Source organism: Triticum aestivum, chromosome 1D (assembly GCF_018294505.1).
Source record: "Triticum aestivum cultivar Chinese Spring chromosome 1D, IWGSC CS RefSeq v2.1, whole genome shotgun sequence".
In the NCBI taxonomy this organism is placed as follows: domain Eukaryota; kingdom Viridiplantae; phylum Streptophyta; class Magnoliopsida; order Poales; family Poaceae; genus Triticum; species Triticum aestivum.
Window position 1 is genome coordinate 223,071,781 of NC_057796.1, and position 21,654 is coordinate 223,093,434.

A 21,654-nucleotide genomic window follows, 5' to 3' on the forward strand; every position below is an offset into this window, starting at 1 on the left:
CACAACCTTGTTATCTTCAAATTCAGGATATAAGGGTAAGTGCTCCTTGTCCAACAAATAAGTGCATGTGCCCATCTTGGAGTTGATGAGCTCCTGAATGTGTGGAGCATACCCATAGCTTCTCTTCTGATCAGTAGTTGTCCTCTTGATTGTTTTTACAATCAAACTCATGACCTTGAACTTCTGAGGGACATCAAAAAGCTGTAGCAGGTTGATAGAATGTCCTCTGATCATCTTGTGATCTCCAGACTTGGGTAGCAATGTGTGCCTTAGGATCCAGTTGATAGTTGGCAGACCAGACAATAGATAGTGTACAGATCCAAGCTTATGAGTCTCCAAAGCTTTGTCTAGGATCTCCTTGTACATGTTGGCCATGGTGTTGTGGTCTTTCTTCTTGGTGGCATACACATCCAAGTCATCTTCATGTTCCTCTGGGGCATTGATCAGCTTGGCCCATTCTTCAACAGTGGATTGGTACCTAGTACCTTCAGACATCCAAATGATCTTCCCATCTGGGTAAAAGTGAGCACTGGAGTAAAACTGCATGATCAGCTCATCATTCCATTTTGTGAGCTTCTGAGCAACAAATTTGTCAACTCCACATGCTTTGAAGCTGTCATGTACTCCTGGGAAGTGATCTTCATTTTCCTTGATGAATTCCCAATCCACCCATTTCATGTCACAAACAATGGGCTTCTTATCAAGCAATTTTTTTCATAGAAGTCTTGTTGTTCCTTTGTATGAAACCTGTAGTCAACTGCAGTCCTCCTCCTCACAGCATAAGGATTAGACTGTCTCCACAATCTCAGTCCAGCATCATTTCTGATACGGATGTCTTCAGCTACTGGATGAGCATCATTATGGTCAGGAATCTTGGGCTTCAACTTTCTTAAAACAAGTGAATCATCTTCCTCTTCTTCAGCTTGAGGCACTGGGGCCTTTTTCTTCTCCTCAGCAGGTATACTTCTGGTGTTCCTCTTGGGTTTTGGAGGCTTCTGAGCTTGAGCTTTGGGAGCAGACTTGGGCTTAGATGGAGCAGCCCCTGACTTTATAGCATCTCCCATAAGCTTCTGAGCTTTGGGAGCTGGAGCAGCATCCTCTTCCTCTTCTTCTTCTTCTTCAGAATCTCTCATCATGGAGGGCTTGCCAAGTACTTTTGCAGTTGTGGTTCTTGCCCTCTTTTTCTTTTTGTCATCTCCTGCTGCTTCACCTTCATCAGATTCTATAGTGAATTTCATAGTCTCTCCTGTTGCAACCTTCCTTGGCTTTGACATTGGAATCCTTCTTGCTGGTGCTTTCTTATTCAATCCTGGCTTACTTGCAACAGTTGTTCCATACTCCTTTTTCAGCACCTTCTTCTTGGAGCTTACTTCCTCCTCAGTGGCTGCCTTTGGCAAGTTGCTTGGATCAAAAGTATGCCTAGAGGGGGGGTGATTAGACTACTTGACCAAATAAAAATCTAGCATTTTCTCAAATTTAAGTTTTGGCAGATTTTAGCAACTTAGCACAAATCAAGTAATCAACCTACACATGCAATTCTAAGAGTATAGCAACGGAATGTAAAACAATTGCATATGAAGGTAAAGGTAGGAGTTTGGAGGGAGCAAACGCAATGTAGACACGGAGATTTTTTATCCGTGGTTCCGATAGGTGGTGCTATCGTACATCCACGTTGATGGAGACTTCAACCCACAAAGGGTAACGGTTGCGCGAGTCCACGGAGGGCTCCACCCACGAAGGGTCCACAAAGAAGCAACCTTGTCTATCCCACCATGGCCATCGCCCACGAAGGACTTGCCTCACTAGGGTAGATCTTCACGAAGTAGGCGATCTCCTTGCCCGTACAAACTCCTTGGTTCAACTCCACAATCTTGACAGAGGCTCCCAAGTGACACCTAACCAATCTAGGAGACACCACTCTCCAAAAGGTAATAGATGGTGTGTTGATGATGAACTCCTTGCTCTTGTGCTTCAAATGATAATCTCCCCAACACTCAACTCTCTCTCTCATAGGATTGGATTTGGTAGAAAGATGACTTGAGTGGAAAGCAACTTGGGGAAGGCTAGAGATCAAGATTTATGTGGTTGGAATGGAATATCTTGACCTCAACACAAGTGTAGGTGGTTCTCTCTCAGAAAATGTATGTTGGAAGTGTAGGCATGTTCTGATGGCTCTCTCCACGAATGAAGAGTGGGTGAAGGGGTATATATAGCCTCCACACAAAATTTAACCGTTACACACAAATCACCAAACTCGGTGGGACCGAATTATAGAACTCGGTCAGACCGATTTGGTTCATAATGTGACCGTTAGGCATTTCGGTGGGACCGACATGTCAACTTGGTGGGACCGATTCCATTAGGGTTAGGGCATAACGTAATCTCGGTGAGACCGATTACACAAACTCGGTGGGACCAATTTTGGTAATAGGCAAACAGAGAGTTGGTCAGGCAAACTCGGTGGGACCAATTCGCTCATCTCGGTTAGACCAAAATATTACGAAGGGGAAACAGAGAGTTTGCATTGCAATCTCGGTGGGACCGGTCGCTCATCTCAGTTGGACCGAACGTTACGAAGGGAAACAGAGAGGTTGCAATCCCATCTCGGTGAGACCGAGATCCCTATCGGTGAGACCGAAGTGACTAGGGTTTGTGGCAGTGGCTATGTCAAGTGAACTCGGTGGCGCCGGATAGAAAGTTTCGGTGGGGCCGAGTTTGACTTTTGGTTTGGGACATATGTGGATATGAGAAAGTAGTTGAGGGTTTTTGGAGCATATCACTAAGCATTTTGAGCAAGTAACTCATTAAGCAACACCTCACCCCCTTTTAATAGTATTGGCTTTTCCTATGGACTCAATGTGATCTTGGATCACTAAAAGTAAAATGTAGAGTCTTGTGCTTTGAGCTTGAGCCAATCTTTTGTCCTTAGCATTTTGAGGGGTCCACTTTCTAATCCATGCCATGCCAATCATTGAGCTTTCCTGAAATATTTATCTTGAAATAGCATTAGCTCAATGAGCTATATGTTGTTAGGAATTACCAAAACCACCCAGGGATAGTTGCACTTTCAATGGGGCGCACCAGCCCACTAGGGGCTGGTCTGTCCCGCCCTAGGCCCAATAAGGCCCATATCTTGGTCGGGGGTGCCCGGAACCCCTTTCCGGTGACCGGGGACTGAGGGCCCGGGCACCCGGGGTGGGCAGAGGGCCTCGCCTAGGCAGCAGCCGGGCACTCGGGGGCCAAAGAGGCCGAGCACCCGGGGCGCCCAGGGAGGCGGCCAGCCAGCGGCTGGGGAGCCGGGCACCCGGGGCTGCAGGTGGCCGGGCACCCGGAGTGGTCTGGGACCTCCATTGCTTCGTGCTTCTCGTGTCTTCCATTCTCTTCCTTCTCCATCGTCGCTTGTATCTCCGTCCTAGCTTCTTCATGATCATCTCCTTGGTACCTAAGAATGCATAACATTTCCGTTTGAGGTAGGACCCAACTCTCATGTGAATTCGAATGGAGTTCAAATAGGAAAGATTTAACCTCGGTTTCCATGGCATGTGCGCGAGCTCTCGTCATTGGTTCTCTTCGTGGTGCCTGATGAGTTGTAGTGGAATCCATGGGGATGATGGAGGGATGCTCCGCATCACATTGCCATGCACTTTGATAGCACTTCCACCCTTTTTCTGAATACCTTTGCTCCTATCGAGATTAGCTATTTGAGAATTGTTGGGCCTCATGAATTTGTGCACCGTAGTGATAGCTTATGAATCTTACCATGTTCTATAGTTACTCTGTGTATATGTTGTAATAGTTGTCTTACATAGTCGACCAAGTCACAAGGAAAGTGGTAAAAGGAAGAGAAAGTTCAAAAAAGAAGGGCGGCCAGAGAAATATATAGTAGGGTTTATAAGCAAAATATTTGAGCAACAAAGATACTTGTGCCGACGGTAAGTTGGATAGAGAACGTTACACTTGTTCTTGTAGGTTGGTGCCAAGTTCACGAATCTAGCCCTCAAGAGCAATCAAGTTGGCGTCCCTTTGTCCTGTTCAACGTGAGCATTGGTCTTAGTTAGGCATTTTTGTCTTTCTCATTCCTTTGGTTGCACTAGCCCCACTTATCTTTATGTGTGTGTGTTTCCGTTGCTATATCTCTATTTTGTGATTGTTGAGTGCCACATGTGCATGGCCCATGCACGTATGATTTTCTAGTTGTCGTAATCTTACCAAATGTCCCACTTGTCCTCCAAATATTTCCCATATAATTAGGATCATAGGCATGGACGTCAGGACTCATTGTACGCGCTATATATGTGCATCATATGCTGTGAATACATGTGCGTTGCATCATTATATTCTCTACTTGTTTCTCATTTTCAATCATTTAGATCTTACCCAATTTTACAATATCTTGATCCACTTGTTGCATGATTTTGTGCCACTAACCCTACCAAACTTCACATAAAGCGTTATGTGTAGGTATTTCTAGTTTACTAGCTGACGATGTAAGTGTTATTTGAAGTCAATAAAGCTAGCTATGAATGCCTTCCCATAAAACAAACTACCAAGCTCCACATTAAGCGTTGTGTGCAGGTGTGCTAGCTTTGGGATTAGGATCACTACCAAGCATTGCCCCCTTCCACATTGACAATCTTGAGGTCTCTTGATTTGTCGACATCAGAAAGAGGGACTTTGATATTATTCATTTCTTTTTCTAGTCACACCTTGCTCGAGTGTCACTATGGATAGAGAAGGTACATCTCGTCCGGTCTATGGCGGCAACGAAGATGCACATTACTACGTCTCCGAGGCTCACCACTTCGACCTTCAAAGAGTCATGAACGACACCAATACCATATTGCATGAGCGCATTCATAATCTCTTGCTCGACAGGCGCTACAAGATGTGTGAATCTAAAGCTCCCACAAAAGACTACTTACACGTGAAGATGGAAGCGCAAACAAACAACATCCAAGGCTTGTTCAACAATAGTGTTGTGACGACACCGCCGATGCCGCATCATGGGGTGCGGCGAGGACGTGCGAGCAGGAGGGGGGGGGGTGCAGGGTGAACAGGAGAGAGACGCGAGAGGACGTGTGGCCACACACGATCTATGGCTTGGGTTGGTTGACCAATGCTTGTGTGCCATCCCACAGCCGGAGATTTGATGGAAGACACCAAATGCACCTTGCTATGGAGGGAAACATTGCATCCCACTAAAAATAATATTCCCTTTTACTGAAACACACAAGATATCGAACCTGATACTTGACCCTACTAGTAAATGCGTACGTGCGATGCACGTTGATATTAGTGAGAAAATTAATTGCACAATGATATTAGGTGGACATCAGATACATATTAATTATTTGATTAACACAAACGTTAATATTTGATATGATATTAATTGCATGCTAAACATGAGGAGTGCTCATCGATGGAGCAATTTAGACTATTAGATTGACATGATCTAATATCCGAGAGTAATTAAATATGTTCTTTTGGGTATAGATACAGATGTACTCGATATAATTAACCTTCTAACCATTGAACTACATATTGGCTCTCTTATTATTGCATTTTCTTCTCTACCTATGATTATTGTGGCTTCCTTATTCTAGACCCGGGACTCGTATCAACTCATGACACCTCGATTGTCATCGATTAATAAGAAGAAGAAAAGAAAAGAAAACCTATCACAGTTCGTTTTCGTTACACGTAGGCACCCGACCCTGCTACCTTCCACCGACTTCATCATCTCAACTTCCCAATCCCACCCGTTCCCCCTTAGCCCCACGCCACCGCCATCTCCTCGCCGGCGATGGACCCGCTGCCCCCTTCGCCGGTGAACTGGGACTCGCTCGACGCTCTCGTGCTCGACTTCGTCAGATCCGATCGCCTCATCGCCCCTCCCGCCTCCCCATCGCCGCCCTCATCCCCATCCTCCTCCACCACCACCGCCACCTCCTCATCCCCATCCACCTCGACCTCCTCGTCCTACTGCTCGCGCATCCTCATCCGCCGGGCCCGTCGCGCGCTCGAGGCCGGCGACGTCGACGCCGCCCTCGCGCTCCTCCGAGCTCACGCCCCTGCCGCGCTACTCGACCACCGCCTCCTCTTTCACCTACACAAGCAGGTACCTAAACTCTCTCTCTCTCTCTCTCTCTCTCTCTCTCTCTCTCTCTCTCTCTCTCTCTCTCGGTTTATGTTTTCCGGCACGCAGGCAGGATGTCAATTGTGTGGTTGTGCAGAGATTCGTGGAGCTGGTGAGGCGGGGTACGGAGGTAGACAGGGAGGCGGCGCTCGACTGTCTCCGCACAGCTCTCGCACCCTGTGCTCTCGACGCCTACCCTGTGAGTGCTGCATCGACTCCCTTCCTCTCGCCTCAAGCGCCCTTGAATGATTGATTATTGCACTGCCTTGATTTCCGGTTGGGTATACTAGTCTGCATGTGTCCGGTTGGATCACATGAATTTTGCGCGAACCTTGTCTGGAACGTAGGACTTCGGTAGCAAGTTTGCAGCATTTGGTATCTTATAGGATTTCTTTGAGCAAATATATCGGAATAAGATGCTGCAGCAAACTCTTTTTTTTATTACTTTCACTAAATTCCTCCGTAAAGCTGTACTTATGTTTTCATACAAGCACTGAAAATAGAATTGAATTACTAGAGGCCCGTGCACTATGCCATGTTCCTATTTGAGAACACAATTTCCAGTTCTTTCCTTTTCCAGCCCGGGAGGGCAAATGAGAGATCTATTAGACACTCGCATGTTGAACACAAATACTAAAAAAGTAGAGGGTATCCTGGCGTCCTTCCAGTAATGAGCTGTTGTGAATTAGGGGTAGAAATCCATCAGGCAGAGGATGTATGCTAATGACCTGACATACAATGACACTACGGGAAGCATGTCATTGCTTGCGTGTCTGTGCTAGGCTAATTTATTAACAGACTACTTCAAATGTCTATGAATTGCTGTGTACCAGATGCTACATCTCAGCTTGCTGTTGCTCCTGTCGGCCCTAACTATTGTTGTGTCCGGTGTCCACTGCCTGCATTGAGGAGGCATGTATTGTAGCCTAACTGATATGTCATATCATCAATGTGAATTATCCTGTGATATGTTTTTTTTACTTTACTATCGTCAAGTTCCTACATATTCGGATATAGTCATCTGTATTTTTTGTCATTCATATTCATTGTGTTCGTTTGGATTTTGCATAATGAATATTGGTGTGTTGGTATGTTCCAAAGGAAGCGTACGAGGAATTCAAACATATACTGCTGGTTTTGATATATGACCAAGATGATCAATCTTCCCCAGTCGTCAATGAGGTATGCACAATCCTAACCGTCCATATACACTTTTTTAGGAATAATTACAAGCTAGCTTAGATTTTCTCATCATTTCTGTTTTGAGTATATCTAGTTCTTTAAGTAGCGATTTAGAGGTCCTTTTTCGCTGTTACTAGACTTGAGGGGAAAGAAAGCTTTAACTGTCAATGTAAAGTAAGGATTCTGAATTACTCCCTCCGTCCCAAAATAAGTGTCTCAATTTTATACTAACTTTAGTACAAAGTTGTACTAAGGTTGAGACACTTATTTTGGGACGGAGGGAGTATTTACTTATCCAGATAGCTTTTGACTGCTTTTGGTTCATGGACAGTTTTCTGTGTATAACTAGAGTGTCTTTAAGATTGACCTACTCATGCTATTAATTGCTATGTTTGTTACTTTGTGGAACCTCTATTTTCTGATGGGAGAATGCTATTTTACATCTTCAGCTTTATTGCACTATGTGCAAGCTGTTACTTTTTGATATATGACATATTTCTTCCTGTTGGAATTCTTTGCTCGACAGTGGTCTATAAAGAGGAGATTTGAACTTGCTGGGTTGCTATCATCCATATTAAGAGCTCATTTACAAGCTTATGATCCTATTCTCTCAATGTCCTTAAGATACTTAATAAGGTACATCATATGTTACATCCTCTTCTTGCCTAACATGGGTTGCTAGGCTACTGCCTCATCGTCTGACAATCTTACAACATTTTGTAAAGCATTCACAAAGTATTCTGCTCGCGCCAAGGAGTTTCATCACCTATATCTGATCTAACTGAGCGGCTACTCTTCGAGGACCGTGATCCGCCTGCAGTTACCCAGGAATGTTCAGTAGAAGCACCACCATTTGACGAGGCAAGCTCTTCTTGGTAACTGTTAATTATACTGTACTATGCTCCATATGCCAGCTTTTAATAATCAACTCTTAGGTTGATGTTCAAGCCCTAGCACATGCGGTTGAGTTGACAAGACAAGGCGCTATCGACAGCTTGAAGTTTGCAAAAGGAGATTTGTATCAAGCATTTCAGGTCTTATTACCAAATAAATTGAGTATAAAATTATTTAGCTATGAATATGGATATCTGTGTTACCACTTCCATTTCAAATACCTGTCAAAGGGATAAAAATGTTTTGGATTTTCTTGCATGTGTAAAAGCTGCACCTTTAGTGAGTTTGTTACTCCTTCAAATGGGTTGTCAATCAAAGCACTATTTTTATTGGCTGGATATATATATTTAAGATAAAGTCCACAAAACAGCTACTTCTAAAAGAAAATCGTCCCCCCCCCCCCCCCCAACTATCAAAACTGTTCACTTTTCCCACCTATGCTATTCCATTAGTTTTTTTTTTGGTACCTTCAACTATCAAAATGTTCACTTGTCCCATGTTGGCAGTCACATCACTGCTTTTGTCTACTAGCTACTCTCTTCCCATTCTTCCTCTGGTGTTCCTCTTTTCCACTTTTGACCTCTCTTTCCTAGCATGGGTGCTTCTGGCAACCTCTTCCATGCAGCTTCAGCTGAGGCGAGGCCACGGGCAGAATGGAGCATGTGAGGACTCCATTCTCTGTTGTCTCTCATGAGCTCTATTGTGTGGAACCGCCGTCAGAGGACGAGTTGCTGAGGGACCAACAACACACCATGACGCCTTTGATTGAGGATTTGTGATGCTGTGCTAAAATCTCTCACTCGTCTACATCCTGCCTGCCACCAAAACCGCTGCATTCCACCCCACACCAAGACAATGATTTGTCTGTTTGGGCATTTCCTTGAGCATGGTTGCAGTTGCACGCATGCTGCAGGCAAGGAGCCCTAGCTAGCATGGACTAATTTCATAAGCAAGCAAATTAATTGTTTGTTGATGGGGTCACAAGCTTCAGAAATTAGCATCTAAGCAAGCAAATGGAACAGCTGATCTTGGAAGATAAAATTGAGATCCCATAGTTATTAGCTAAAAAATCAGTAGCTCTAATCCTCATAGGCACCCAAATTTGCCAGCAAAGATGGCTCGAGTTGCCACAGCCAAATAGGAGGAGGCTCTAACTAGCTGGATGAAGTTGCAAAAGGATAGGAAGGCATGAGTGCACCCATTGAAGAAGCGGCAAGCCACAGCATGGGTTGTGCTGTGATGTGTGGTGGGGGGTCAGAGAGATTAGAGATTGGGTGAAAAGTTAAAAGGTTTTTGTTGTAGGGTAAAAGGCAAAAGCTACTGATGTGTGCTTAATTGCTTGTTAACACGTAACATCTGGGGCTGTAAATATACCCTGGCTTGACCCGGTCTTGATTTAAGCTTTGAGCCAAATATCAGGCTCTAGCTCAGTCCATTGAGCCTACAGAACAGCTCAAGCTTGACTCACTGAAAGTTCGAAACAGCTTGAGCTCGCCTCATTGGGGCTCAGCTAAACCACCAAAAAGAATATTACTTATTTTTTTCTTAGCAGTTGTGCCGGTGCGCTAGGCATAGATTTCCAGTTCCAGTGCCTCAGGCCTTCATTCTCTTATAGCCGAGTCATCCAGCCTCACCATTGTACAGCAGCGAAGGTCATACTAAAAAGGTACTGACCATCCTGTTTTTAGCAAGCAATAAATGATGGATCATATGATTCTGTGCTCCTTGTTAGGCGTAGCTTCTTGTGGACTTGGGCTTTAGGAAATCGTGGACGCCCCAGGCCATACGTGGATGGTATTGCCCATTCCAAATCGAGTTTGAACTGTTTGACGAGAACGAGCTGAATTGACAGCCCTAGCCACAGCAGGCTAGTTCTTTGTTTGTATTTATTATTCGGCAATAGTTCCTTATGCCTTCCTGAATATATAGTATCTGTAATGTAAGTTTACTCTGTAAAATTCCAGAACGAACTGTGCCGAATGAAGATGGACCTGTCACTTCTGGATAAACTTGTACATGAGTACTGTATATACAGGGGAATTGTTCAAGGCTGTTCTCATGCCCTTCCTGGTAAATGACTGAACCTGTAGTTGAGCCTACTTGACAATTTTATGGCTTCAAATACGTACTTCCATATAGTGCTCTCTATTGCTTAGTTGACTCGTAGAATTATTACATTTATTTACTCCTGTGTAGTACTAAAGAGAATCATCTTTTGGATATTTTGTAGGAACTGCTGACATGCAGTGCAGTCAAAACATTGATGTTAGTTTCATAAATAATCAAGGAGCCAACAATGAAGCACAGCTTGATTGTGAATCGGCTGGCAAGCAGGATGACGGTTGTTGCACCAGTGATATTACCCATCATGATTCCTGGTCGAAGAGATTACGCAGGGTTAGAAGCAGTACATCAGGGCAGGGAAGGCGAAAGAGATGGAGAGGTCGAGCAGATGATCTTAATTATGCTTTTGAGACTCCAGTTGATGCAAATCGTGATACCTTGTCTCCTGCCTTTGACATGGACGAAGATGTTGTAATAGGAGAACATGTAAGCTTTGTTTCAAATCATTGTTTTGCGTTACACTAAATTTTTCAAAAGTTTATTCATAATAATTTCCCTGTTTTAGGACTCTGTGTTAGATACTGGTTTGTCTGATACTAGGAATATGCAAGATCAGAAGTATGAGGTTATTTTAGAGATGAGGGACCTCACACGCAAAGGAATGGCTTCCAAAGTTGTGGATGAAATAAACAGCATAGATCCTGATTTCTTTTCGCAAAACCCTATTCTTCTGTTTCAGCTAAAACAGGTGTGAGCCCAACATTGCAATCACGTTATTCTGCAGGCCTTGTAGGTAGGAAGGAAGAACCTTACACATTTTGAATCTACCATTTCAGGTTGAATTTCTTAAGCTAGTAGCTGCTGGAGATCATGTAGCTGCTCTCAAGGTTGCATCTGCTCACCTGGGACCTCTTGCTGCCAGTAACCAAGCTTTACTGAAGCCTTTGAAGGAAACTTTGGTAACGCTGATTCAACTCAATGAGGATGTACTCACAAAAGCAGTATCGTTGCCTGTTCTTGCAAGTTCTCTGCAGGTATATTTGATGTTTATATGTTGCAAGTCGATACGAAGTCTCACCTATCAGTGTAATTGGTCTGCATTTTCAATATCTGTTGTGTACTTGTGGTATTAGACTGCAATTTGCCATATCTCCTATGTTCATGATAGAAGACACCATCACTCCTTCTGTGGTTGGTTAGTAGCAGCAGTACAAGGCAAAACTGTCCTGCAGACTGAAATCAAAGTGAAGGAATCGGGGCCGTGTTCCGTCGTGTTTATTTAGTGTGAATTTGGATGGTATCATGACATCTTCTCTTCTGTAGCTTGCGATAAGCAGGAGGCTTGGTATTGAAGAACCTCAACTGATGAAGATAGTCAGGACAACACTTCATACACACACCGAATGGTTTAAGCTTCAGATGTGCAAGGACCGTTTTGATCATTTTTTGAAGATTGATTCTCTAAAAGAGATTGATCCACCTGTGAGTCGCACTATGTCCAAGGTTCTTACAGATGAATGTGGAAATGGATCTTCTCAGATCACAACATGCTCAAGTGGCAAGGTGCTGGATGAAGGTAGTAGCCCTCAGGAGTCATCGGAAGTTGTCTGCGATGAAAGCGCTATACTCAAAGTTATGGTAAGTGGTATATATCTTAAAAGCTTTTGTTATTTGCTGCTGATTAACTCCTTTCATGATAAGCCACGGAATTACTTGTTATCACTCGTGTGCCATTGAAATTGGTGCCTTTCATGCCATCAGTGACCGTTAGTCAAAGATTATGTTGGGTGTGGAAGACCCATTTACCCTTTGTACATTCCAATGTTATCTCCACATTTCTAACTGATTGCACTTCTGCTAATGGCTTCCCCAATGGGTGGCAACATATACAATTCATATTCTCAATCTTACTGTTACTTCTCTTTAAAGGCAAACACCCCTAGTTTGCATTGGACAAGTTACTTAATGCAGTAGCAGCAGGAGACGAAGCAATTAACAATAGTTAATTATGCTTAAACTTACAGCGAAAGAGGCTGTAGGAAAGGTGACGTCAATGAGGTTGACCTAAGTTGGATATTATAAAACACTTGGCTAAAGGAGAAATCACATTCTGAGGGCAAATTAAATTGATGGATCTCAACGAATTTGAGTTTTGTGGCTTGGTGTTACACATGGACACCCTTACCAGTAAATCCCTCAGTTCAAATATCTTACGTTTTTTACAGTGCACGGTTTTTAGTATGCAGCTTTGACCATTGACCACTACTTTTTGTATGAAGATGGAGGTAAAAGATCACAAAAAATAGTGTGTAACTAATAACTATTTACAATGACAACTTTAATGGTACCGTTTGCACCTAACTTACCCAAAGATTTTTGTACTAGTCAGTTAAAGATGGAGAGGTTTGAGTTTGACGCATGCTTTTTCAAAGGTCATATAATTTGGAACAGAGGTGGTATTTGTGGTTCATATCCTTTAAATAACTTATCCAGACAAAAGAAGTTCATTCAAATTGTCTGTTTAACGTTGAATAGATTTAGAGTGGATAATGATGTTGAATTTTGTACTTTATATTTATAGAATATATATGCTTATGCATGTACTTCTAAGACGAAAATGATATGTGCACTGCGAACAAGCTCTGTCAGTACTACCATCTTCCCACCAGTTCCATATATGATTCATCAATTAATCGCTTAGCCTTATCTCCTGTTGGCAGGAATTCCTTGCTTTGCCAAGGGCGGACGCCATCCAACTACTCATTCAGTATAGCGGAAATGCAGAGACAGTGATCCAACAAATCTTTTCATAGTGCCTTGTGTAAAATACCACACATTTTATTTTATTTTAGAAAGCAAACTGTTTCTTCATACTTTTCCTTCTTTAGCTGTATTTGGACTAGGCGCCCATTTCAACCTTGTGTGATTCTCTTGTTGCTCATGTAACACTGAAACTTAGGGGCAAAAAAGTCAGCAAGGACCAAAGAATAATGGAGAAGTAACAAGTGATTGAAACCGTGGCGGTTGTGGACTCGTGATGCGTTCGCCAGTGGTTTAATCTTTGTTTGGCCTTTTGGTGTATTCTGTGATTATGGAAACAATGATCATAAAAAAACTGACATGGATATACCCTCTGTGTGGAATCATGTAACAAGGTGTTGTACTAGAGCATAAGTATCATGTAATTTTATTCGTATGTGGCTGCTTTGTGTGCCATGTAGAACTTACATATGCTAAATGGTCGTATCCTGGTGTTCTATTGGAATTGATCATGTCGACTATATCTGTGAGATAAGTCCACATTATGCCCTGAACTTGTTCTGGAGTTCGTATTACAACCTCGAAACTTCAGTTTTGTTTGAAAATGCTCCTCAAACTCATAAAATCATCTAAAACACTCTGTATCCATGGTTCACTGGTTTTGTCCCAGTGAATCATGTCTACGTCGTTGAATTCCTTGCGTTTCCACTAACGTTTTGGGACTTCCTATTTTGAAGGAGGATAACTGTTCTCCTATCCGCCACCTAAGAGCATCTACAGGTGGACTTGCCAAATCTGCCCTCCTATACGCCTCAAATTCCCTTCAAATCTGCCCTCCTATACGCCTCAAATTTCCTTAAATCCATGCACGTCGATCATACGATATAAATTGTCCGAATTCAACAGTTAAAAACAAAGCAAAGCAAATCATAGTTCAACAAACCATACATTGGCCGGGCGCCTGCTCCGAGCGGAATGCGTCCTGCTCCGCCTGCATCCGGGCTGCCTCCTCCGCCTCCATCCGGGCCGCAGCCGCCCTCGCCGCCTCGTACTCCCTGCGGTCGTTGATCTCCTTCTTGTCCGCAAGCTACTTCTTCGCATGCTCATCCAAGAGGGTTTCGTCTGCTAACATAATCCCTGCATCCTCCACATTCCGTGCGAGTTGCAACCTCTCCTTTTCAAGCTCTATGTTGCCAAATGTCTTGGCCTTCTTGAGTTCCCATTTGATCGCCGCCTCTTGCTTCTCCAACTCGATCTTCTCCCTCTCAATTTTGAGCTTTCTCTCCGCCCTCTTCCGGTCCCACTTCATCCTCTCCTTTTGCGCATCCAACATGAGCTTGTACCTCTCCACCTTCTTGTTCTCCCTCGCCGAAAAAATGCCCGTCCATGTGGACGACATTTTTGTAGCCGCGGCGCCATCGGAGCCATGTGCCTTCTCCCACTTGTTTCTCATGACTTGGCGGTTATCCTTTGGCATATGGTGGCTTTTCCATTCGTGACGGCAACAATTGATTGGTTGGAGCTTGAGCCATCATTCATCTTCTTGCTGGACTTGAGATCGGCCACAAGTTGGTTTCACTTCGGCTTGCCATTCAATATGATCCAACAATGGCTAAAAGCAAACGACTTCTTCTCCACCTCGTGATACAAGTGGCCGCCGCCGCCGTCCAGTAAACAACATATGTATGAGCACGAGAATTCCAACACAAGAAGCATATGCAAATGTCGACAAGATGAAGCAATTGAGCTTACGTGAGTTGCCACTCCCGTCCCACTTTGAGGGCGTTTGGTCACTTGAGAGTAGTAGCCGACGTGCTTGTTCACTTCCCCTTGAATGATCCCCCAACAATGTTGTAGAGATGCCACATTGCGGGTGATCACGATAGGATGCGGCTCCACATACTCCTTCCAAATTTCTCCCAATACTTGTTCCCCTTTTGCTCGGTGCCGCATATTGGATCCATCGTTGTGGCCAACCAAGCTTTGACCAACAAGATGTCCTTAAATCTTGAGAGTCCCGGACCTCTTGCCTTCGTCGTCTTGGTCTTCTTCTTCTTGCTCGGATTGGGATCGGATGTTGTCCCAACTTCAAATGCGGTGGTGGCCTCCAATTCATACCCCACTTTGGTCGGATCTTCATTGTCATTGATCATGTTTGTCGAACGCCTCCTACATGATTATGGTTTGCAAGCATTCATCATGTGCGAAATGAACTAGTTGTCTATGCATAAATCTGATTGGACGGGAGCAAAGAAAGCATGCCGACTCTTGTTTGGTCATTCCGTCGAACATGTCGAGGGCAGCCCGGGCGTTGCCGCTGCCCGTTCTCATCCGCACCCGAGCGAGCTACAGTGACTCACATACATCGACCACCGACATCTGCATGGGCGAAAAGCTCTCCGGAATGGCCCAGCCGGTCGTCGAATCCTCCTCTGTCCCAACGGGGTCGGACGACGTAATCCGCGTCGGCGCTCGGATGGAAGGGGTGCGGGGTTCCGGGCGCGGCGGAGGAGACAACTGCTCCATCATGTCCGAACCTCCCTATGACACCACCGCCGCCTCCCTCTCTCGCTGCCGGCGTCGCCGCAACTTTCGGGCGACGTTCTCCGCCTTGCAAGTTGGAGCTGACGAAGGGACGCCGACGGATGAGGCGGACTGCATCTCTGCAGCGGCGGTCTGGGACGGGTTGTACGACATCTCCAGCGTTGGATCAGGACTGTTGGTGAGGATTGAGAGCAAGGGTGGAGGATGGCGAGGGTTCGGGCGTGGGAAAGGTTGGATGGGCGGCGGGAGGAGGAGGAAGGGTCTGGTGGATTTGGTGCAATTTGCGGCGGGGTCGGGCTGTCGGGTCCAACGTGGCTGGCGTGCCCGGGCGCCCCCATATCTGCCCCATATTTGTGCTGAATATGAGGGGTGCCGGTCAGCCCGGGCGTTTGAGGCCCATTTAAGGAGCCCGTCTGGGTTGAAATTTCGCAACAGGACAGTGGTCGGGCGGCCCACCCGGGCGAATGAGGCGGGTTTGAGGCGCCTTGCTGTAGATACTCTAAGATCTCCACGCTACTGCCTAGGTCACCCTCCTTTCCTTGCCCGACAGCCTGGGTGGTGGGCCAGAGGAGTGGGTCACCTCACCTACCTCGACGTGTCCAACCTGAAGCCGTTGAAGGGCTAGTATTGGTAATTGTTTCTAGATAAGTTTCTCCTTGTATCTTCGTAGTTGGTGTGTCAGTTAAGGGAAGCATTTGGTTGGCTCTTGGTGCGGTGACTTCAACTTCTTTTAAAAAAATTGTTTTGTGGCATGATTCGGTTTCTCCAACCTTCTGGCCTGACGCTGAAGGATTGTAAGCCTGCGTTGCCTGGGTGATGCCCAAATTGATGTCTCTTATGCGATTACTAGACCTTGGTTCTAGTGACTGAGTGGCTATTGTTGTATTCAAAACCTAGTATGGCGAGGGAATTTTCACGTGTCTCTTCCCTCTGCCATTGGTTCAATTCAATTTTCAAGCTCCGGTAGGCGACATACAATCATAGGAAAAGACAACTAGTATAGCTCACAGTGTAGTTCCATTTTTTACTGGCCATTTTGTGCCGTTTTGTCTTTTCGGTTGTATTAGCTTCTATTTTCTTGAAAATTACTAGAAATAAGATGCCCTTTGGGTGTCTTTCTTAAAACATGCCACCTCATCTATTTTTCTTCCTTTCCACCAACTCAACTTTCTTGTTTGTCTCTTGTCGATGTGAATATCCCGCCCGCCACCCCAAACTGAGCTCCCTGCCTCTTCCAAGCAACCAGGTAGACATGCGCCGACTACCAGCATGTAGGACTCGTACGATACCTAGGTTAACTCTTGCGGCATTGGCCTCCACCCCTGAGCTACTCGGATTGCACGCACATCAGCACAACGTAAGTGGCTTCTTATGACATTTAGCTTATCTAATTCACCAAGTACTTTTATGCGTTTGATGAACCATGTGCTTAGACATTTGGTTGGTAAATTTATGGTTTACTATGATAACATCCTTGTTTATAGGAAATCTCTAGGTGACCATCTTGCACATGTTTCTCAAATTTTGAAACTTGTTTGAAATGAGATACTATATGATAATTTTGAGAAGTGCACATTTTTGCATCAATAAACTTGTGTTCTTGAGTATTTTGTTTGATCAAATGACATTGAAATTGATAAAGTTGATACTATTATAACTTTGCCCTAACCCACTAATGTGACTCAAGGCATAGTTTTCTTGGGTTAGTCGGTTTTTATCGCCTTTTTGTTAATGATTTATAGTACCATTGCTTCACATGTGCATGTGCTTTCGAAGAAAGGTGTGGCTTTTGTTTCGGGTCAATCACAAGAAAGTGCTTTTCTAGATCTTAAGGGCAACTTAATGCTCCATTACTTGTTTTACCGGATTTCAACGAAACCTTTGAGATTGAATGTGATGCTACTTCAAACGGTATTGGCGGTGTTCTTATGCAAGGGCTTTGACATATAGCTTACTTCAGTGAGAAAATTCTATGGTGCTCAACTAATTTATCTCATTTATGTGAAAGAGTTATATGCTTTGGTTCATGTTTGCAAGTTTGGCATCATCAAATTTGACCATAGGAATTTGTCATTTCTTTCCAATCACGAGCCTTTTAAATACCTTAAGAGCCAACCAAAACTTATTTGTAGACATGCCAAATTGTGGGATCGTTTAGTACAATGTACGATGGGGGGGGTGAATAGGCTACAAGCAATAAAGGAGATTCTTTTCCAAATTTTTATCTTTATGGGCAATTTCAAGCTTTTCTATGGTAGTTTGCAAAGCACCCTACACATGTAAGTCTAATATAGAGTATAGCGGTGAAAAGTAAATACTTACAAAAGTAGAGGTCTGAGTAGAGTAAGAGAAATACAAACATCGGTTGGCTCGGTGGATATTTTTTCATGTGATTCAAATAGTTGGCGCTATTCTACTCCATGTTGATGGAGGTTTCGAACCACAAAGGTGTTCTAAGATCACGAAGGTCAAGGTCACGAGTTCCACGAATCAAATGAAATCGTATCATTCTGTGATAAACCAAATGGGCTAGAAAGGAACGCCAAAATGTTCGATGGTATGGCTTCACCAGTGCAAAAGTTGTATGTTTAGCGGTGGACGAGCACAAGCAATGGGTGCTTGCTAGTCCGAAGGAGGTAGACATTAAGAGACAACATTGACTGTGATGGGTGGTTGCGGTGTCGATCCCTTGCTCATTTCGTGCCCTACCCGTAAGTGTAGGCGTCTATCGTCGACGGGAACGTCTCCTCCCACTGAAAAAGTATCGTCGGAAATCCTGAAATAAATTCAGAAATAATTGGAGCACCAGAACTTTAACCCTGATGGGCTGGAGATACCACTGTCCCTTTAACCATCCAACCACAGATTGATTCGCGCAACATTGATTTTGCTTGTTCTTGAAAAGGGCAAAACAACCAAATGATATCGCGTCATTCTTTAATAGCTATAAACTCCATCCGTAAGTGTGGTATTCTTCAAAATCAAAAGAAAAAAAAGCATAAGTGTAGCATTGGTCGTGGTCGACCATCGTCCCGCTCGCATCACGTGTTGCGCCAGCAGTTCGCTAGATAAGATCGCGCGTGAAGACTACCGGACATATAGTTTTTCCGTTGTTAATTCCCGGATTGCATGCAGACATGCAGTGCGTACTCCTCGCTCGTCTGGCGACTCTCTCTCCTTCGACTCAGTAGGTTAGTTAGACCGAGATCGCGTTCTAGTAACAGACTAAACGGTACTCGCCATCATCGGGCAACAACCTTACCTGCTGTATATAAGGGCCGAAGGGCTCGCCACCCCATTCGTTCATGCGAGCGAGATTTCCAATCTAATCGCTGGTTCTCCGCCCACAACGAACCTAGCCAGAGATCGTCGGAGATGGCGACCTTCCGCGTCGCGGACGCGTCGGAGTACCTGGCCATCACCGGCTGGGGCATCGACGACGTCAAGCTCGCCAAGAAGGCGTGGGTCTTCGTGGGGCAGCAGTGCAAGAAGTTCAGCATCTCGCCGGTCAACTACGAGTTCGAGGTGCACGCCATGAGCGCCGAGAAGCTGCCCTTCATCCTCCCCGCCGTCTTCACCATCGGCCCCAAGATCACCGCCACCGGGGCAGAGGCGTCAGACAAGAGGGACCTTGAGGCGCAGCTCCTCCTCTACGCCAAGCTCATCGCCCCGCTGCACAGGTCGAGGAGCCACGTCCACGAGCTCGTCAAGGGGATCATCGAGGGCGAGACCCGCGTGCTCGCCGCCGACCTCACCATGGAGGAGATCTTCAAGGGGACCAAGACCTTCAAAGAGAAGGTCTTCAACAGGGTGCAGCTGGAGCTTAATCAGTTCGGACTCGTCATCTACAACGCCAACGTGAAGCAGCTGGTGGATGTGCCGGGGCACGAGTACTTCTCCTACCTCGGGCAGAAGACGCAGCAGGATGCCGCGAACCAGGCCAAGGTGGACGTGGACGAGGCCCGGATGAAGGGAGAGGTGGGCGCCAAGGAGAGGGAGGGCCTGACTCGGCAGAACGCCGCCAAAGTGGATGCTGAGACCAAGGTGCTGTCGGTGCGGCAGCAGGGTCAGGGGCTCAAGGAGGAGGCCAAGGTGAAGGCCGAGGTGCAGGTGTTCGAGAATGCAAGGGAGGCCGACATCGCGGCGGCCAAGGCCGAGCTTGCCATGAAGAAGGCCGGATTTGACAAGCAGGCCAAGGTGGCTGAGGTTGAGGCGGCCAAGGCCGTCGCCATCCGCGAGGCCGAGCTCCAGATGGAGGTCGAGCGCAAGAACGCCATGCGCCAGACCGAGAAGCTCAAGGCCGAACAGCTCAGCAAGGCCACAGTGCAGTACGAGACACAGGTATCTACGTATGCATGTGCTTAAACCTTTGATACGTTTCATCGATCTCATGCATGCATGTGTCAATTTCTGCGTGTAGGTTCAAGAATCAAACGCGCTGTTCTACAGCAGGCAGAAGGCGGCGGAGGCGGCGCTGTTCGAGCAGATGAGGACGGCGGAGGCGCGCAAGGCGCAGGCCGACGCGCAGTTCTTCGAGCAGAAGATGGCCGAGGACGCCAAGCTGTACGCCAAACAGAAGGAGGCGGAGTCCCTGGCCCTGCTGGGCAGGGCCAAGACGGAGTACGCGGCGTCCATGCTCCAGGCGCTGGGCGGCAACTACTACGCCCTCAGGGACTACCTCATGATCGACGGCGGCATGTACACGGAGATGGCGAGCATCAACGCCGGCGCAGTCAACGGCATGCAGCCCAAGATCAGCATCTGGAGCAACGGCGCCGGCGCGGACGGCGCCGCCGCGAATGCCGGCAAAGAGGCCGCTGGAGGCAGCGCCCTGCAGCAGGTGGCCGGGGTGTACAAGATGCTGCCGCCGCTTCTGTCAACGGTGCACGAGCAGACTGGGATGCTGCCGCCGGCGTGGATGGGCGCGCTGCCCAAGGACGGCGCCGCCAACTGACCGTCGTGGAGTGCGCGTTCCTCGTTTGATTTGGTGCCAAGACTCTCGTCAGCTTAAGTGTTAAATTAGGTTGCTTCAGGGCCCGCGTTTTTTCAGGTTTAAAGAACTATGAATATCCCAGATGTTTGTCTGCTATCAGTCGTGTTATGTCTCGAACATTTTCGTGAAGTATTGTTAAGATTTATTTTTAGCACCTTTGATATTACAAGAAACTTTTCAGAGCAGAACAAGTTCTCATATTAAATGTAGGTTACTTGTTATATATATGTAATTCCTCTGTTTCAAAATAAGTGTCTCAACTTTATCTAATTTTAATGTAAATTTATACTAAGCTTGAGACATTTATTTTAGGATGGAGGGAGTATTAATTTTGACTTCGCAGCAATTTTTTTTACATGATAATACATGTCTTATTTATATCATAATTATTATAGTACAAGTCACCTAACCGATCTGGCAAAATAGGAAAGACAACAAAAAAGCTAGTATTTGCATAAAGGACAACAATCAAGAAGTAAAATTACAATCAAGATTGAAGAAACCTCTGAACTTGACACCAAAGCCCGTCACCTGCCTCTGAACCACCACAGCAGTCATCAAAGGAAAAAATGACGGATCACCTTCACACCCGAGCTCGTAACGGCTCCATCGCTGATATGCAGTTTTGCGGACCTCCAAGGTGGCTCACCAAAGGCAAAACCATTACCGTTAAACGAATCAGACCGGGGCAACACCCCGGGCACGCCATCGAACTCCAGATCTGGCACCCCCACACGACTAGAACGCCGGAGGAGAAAACCACATCTGCCATCCACGAACCGCGAACACAGCACACGATCTACCATCTTCCAGATGTCGCCGATGCAGACCACAATCTGCATCCGCTCCTGGACTACCTCCCAAGCTCCGCGCCGGCGCTGGAGCAAACGTTGTCGTAACGGCAGAGCCCGAGGATACAGGTCCGCCACAAGGATGTCGCCGCCGCCACGCCATTTTTACTTGAACAGACTGATTTCCAAATCCATCCCCAACCATAGGACCGATCGCCTCGTTGGAGTAGGACCCGAAGAAACTTTATTCAACGCCGCCATCGCCGTCGCCGAAACCAAGACAATGAACG

The 21,654-nt window shown here is 45.9% G+C and overlaps 2 protein-coding genes across 2 annotated transcripts; both read left to right on the forward strand.

Moving 5' to 3' along the window:
* The first annotated feature begins 5,705 nt into the window (after positions 1–5,705).
* Positions 5,706–13,557, forward strand: LOC123181102 (uncharacterized). The gene is made up of 12 exons (XM_044593327.1): positions 5,706–6,118; positions 6,234–6,335; positions 7,238–7,318; positions 7,845–7,954; positions 8,044–8,179; positions 8,254–8,352; positions 10,177–10,282; positions 10,443–10,762; positions 10,842–11,024; positions 11,113–11,310; positions 11,600–11,914; positions 12,997–13,557. Exons 1-12 carry the CDS (start codon positions 5,804–5,806, stop codon positions 13,087–13,089), a joined length of 2,058 nt encoding a protein of 685 aa, XP_044449262.1. The 5' UTR covers positions 5,706–5,803; the 3' UTR covers positions 13,090–13,557.
* Positions 13,558–18,854: 5,297 nt separating this feature from the next.
* Positions 18,855–20,884, forward strand: LOC123167669 (flotillin-like protein 2). The gene is made up of 2 exons (XM_044585526.1): positions 18,855–19,921; positions 20,001–20,884. Exons 1-2 carry the CDS (start codon positions 18,956–18,958, stop codon positions 20,532–20,534), a joined length of 1,500 nt encoding a protein of 499 aa, XP_044441461.1. The 5' UTR covers positions 18,855–18,955; the 3' UTR covers positions 20,535–20,884.
* The last annotated feature ends 770 nt before the right edge of the window (positions 20,885–21,654 follow it).